This window comes from Anarrhichthys ocellatus, unplaced genomic scaffold (assembly GCF_004355925.1).
Source record: "Anarrhichthys ocellatus isolate YVR2014 unplaced genomic scaffold, GSC_Weel_1.0 scaffold11, whole genome shotgun sequence".
In the NCBI taxonomy this organism is placed as follows: domain Eukaryota; kingdom Metazoa; phylum Chordata; class Actinopteri; order Perciformes; family Anarhichadidae; genus Anarrhichthys; species Anarrhichthys ocellatus.
Window position 1 is genome coordinate 3,432,520 of NW_022280041.1, and position 2,619 is coordinate 3,435,138.

Consider the following 2,619-nt stretch of genomic DNA (forward strand, 5'->3'; position numbering starts at 1 on the left):
CCCAAGCTGTTTGATTGGTCCTGGACCTTTGTGCGCTCCCCCTCCGTGACCCGGGCCTGACGAAAACAAACCAGATAGGACCTATCCTTGAACTCTCACTGAGCTTCCCACTGATTCTCCCCGTTGCTGCGTCTTCACCGCCGATGTCAAGACGCATCAAGTGTGTGTTCGCTCGTGCCATCTGCCCCCTCCACCTCCCCACCCTCCACCCCATCATCTCCATCCAGACCCATCAGCTGCTCTACGTGCCGTCTTGTCACACCCTGCAGACACCGTCATGAATGGTTATAAAACTATTAAATGATATTTAAATGGAAAATGAATATGGCTGTAGTTATAAATTAACTAATTGCTTTATAACTATTTTTAAGGCTCTCTAAGGACAGTTTGTTTTTTAGTATTTAAAGTTGTTTTTGTGTTTTGCACACCTCACTTTTCTTGTCTTTTGATCCACCTCCACTTTATTATGTGCTTTGGCTTTTGCTCGTTGTTCCTCCTCTTCCTTTGTCTCTTGGCTTACGTGGATTGGTCTCTCCTGTCAGGTAGCAATGACATTCATTCATTCATTCATTCATTCATAGTTAGACGGCTACTGCCGTCTAACTATGCTTCTGCCGTGCCTTCTGCCGTGCCTTCATCCTCCCCTGGCTGCCATCCACACTACATGATTAGTCATTCCTGTCATTCCACTGCAGTCACCTGTTTCTAATTCATTCACAAACTCCGTGGCGCTCTTTGACGGACATATCTAGTGTCCCATCGACATCCGATCTGCAGCTTCCTGTTTGTTCCTCCTCGTCTTGAGGGAAAAACACGCCGATTCCTCTCTTCTCGGTTTTGGCTTGCTACTGATTGGACAGAAAGCACAAAGGTTGTGTCGGAGGGTGTCGACTGAGCTTGGCTCTCCAAATGTTGAAGGAATCTGATAACAGCTGTTAACCAGGTTGTAACAAAGGCCAGCAGTCCTTTACAGCCACTACTGTATCAGGCTCCACCTTTATTTGTGTGTGACACCTGTACGTGCGCCGACATTCCCACGAACCAGTTTGGCTTCCAGCCCGTGTGAACTATAGCGCTTCAGGAACTCTCTGGTGGCCTGGTTTCTCCCTTGAAGCTGGTGTGCCACCTGTTTTCTGCCTCCCCGGGGCTATTTCTGTGTGCAGTAGTGAGGGAGTGGGTTAACTGGAGAGCTTGTAAAGCCCTCCTCCGGGTGAGCACGGGGTCTGTGCTCCCGTGGAGACTGTTGTCTAAAACTTTTTTTGTTTGCTTGGAGGAAGTAAAGCTTTGGGAACTACGGGTCCTTGAACTGAAAGAGATTCAGTGGTCCGTTTCCTTTTAACTCGCTGGCTTACATAAACTCTGGAGATTTTTCTGCTTCAAGTTTCATGTTGTTTTTCCGCCGGTTTGACATCCTGACTGGGAGTTGTGGAGCGGTGACGGTAACAAACTATGGCTGAGTCAGTCACCTGTGTCAGGAGCCCTGCTGAAAGGTAAGGGAGCATGGAGGTCTCACATATGACAGACTGCTTTTATTTCTATTATAGTGAAAACAAACAGCGTGTGAATAATCCGGGTCCCGTTCTTTAGACCTGGAAGCTGCATTGTTTGATATAATAACACATGATCACACCAAGTTTACAAAACACCCTCTGTCTCGCTTTTGATTATTTAGCCCTTGAAATCCACTTCAGTTCAGATGGGTTGGAAAGTAGAAATGGAAGACACCATTTTTCACAGAAAGGGGAAAAACCCAAAGTCTCAGTTTAGCATCTTATGAGATAAAGAAAGCAGCAAAGTCAACTGATTGGCTTATATTTTCAGCTCTATTTCTTTATTATCCACAGTAGAACTTCCAGTACTTCTCACTTTAACCCCCCCCCCGCACTTGCTCAGAATAGAATATTCCATTATAGAGCTTGCCCTATCAAACACACACCCCTCTGGCCCGGCAGCATGGTCTCTCCCATCTGATCTCCCCTAGTAACCGACCGGACTTGTGTGTGTGTGTGTGGTGACATCATCAGTCAGCTGCTACAGTGGAGTGGGAGAGAGAGAGAGAAAGGGAGGGGGAGGGAGAGAGAGAGGACACACACACTCACTCACTCACAGCCCCTCTTGTCTTCCTCTGGTAAACATGGCAGCGGCGGCAGCGACTGACACACAGTGCGTAGTGAAGCCTAGCCTAGCTTAGCCTAGCCTAGCCTCAGCTGTCAACATGGAGGAGGAGGACGCAGCGGCCGACCCCTATCTGCCCTACGACGGGGGAGGGGACACCATCCCCCTGCAGGAGATCCCTAAAAGAGGTACGCCACGTCGTCTTCTTCTTCTTCTTTCTTCTCTTCCCCTCCGTTTCCCTCCTTTCCTCACGCTGCTGTGATGACAGATGCCATCCTCCTCCTCCTTCTTCTTGGACAGTGAGTGCATGTCGCCATACGTTGGCTTCACCATGTTATTGGTGTCGGAAATCATGGTGCCAGTATGGATTTGAAAGCTATCGACTGCATGTTTCTTGGGAGCAAAACAGCCACCTGCCCAGCTCACCATTCACCTCTCTGTAGATGATCAACCAGCAGTGTGTGTGTGTGTGTGTGTGTGTGTGTGTGTGTGTGTGTGTGTGTG

General features: G+C 48.5%; 1 protein-coding gene across 7 annotated transcripts in view; it reads left to right on the forward strand.

Annotated features, from left to right (window-relative positions):
* Window positions 1-2,619, forward strand: part of clcn3 (chloride channel 3) — a 20,670-nt gene that overhangs the window by 4,154 nt on the left and 13,897 nt on the right. The window contains exons 1-2 of one of the 7 annotated variants that reach the window (XM_031850738.1): window positions 29-1,490; window positions 2,142-2,303. The exons of 4 other annotated variants lie outside the window; for them this stretch is intronic. In XM_031850738.1, the coding sequence (XP_031706598.1) occupies window positions 2,216-2,303 (88 nt within the window). In that variant the 5' untranslated portion in view covers window positions 29-1,490; window positions 2,142-2,215. Of the gene's footprint in view, window positions 1-28; window positions 1,491-2,003; window positions 2,304-2,619 lie in introns of those variants that run through there. 2 more of the 7 variants (XM_031850745.1, XM_031850746.1) reach the window with 2 other exon arrangements.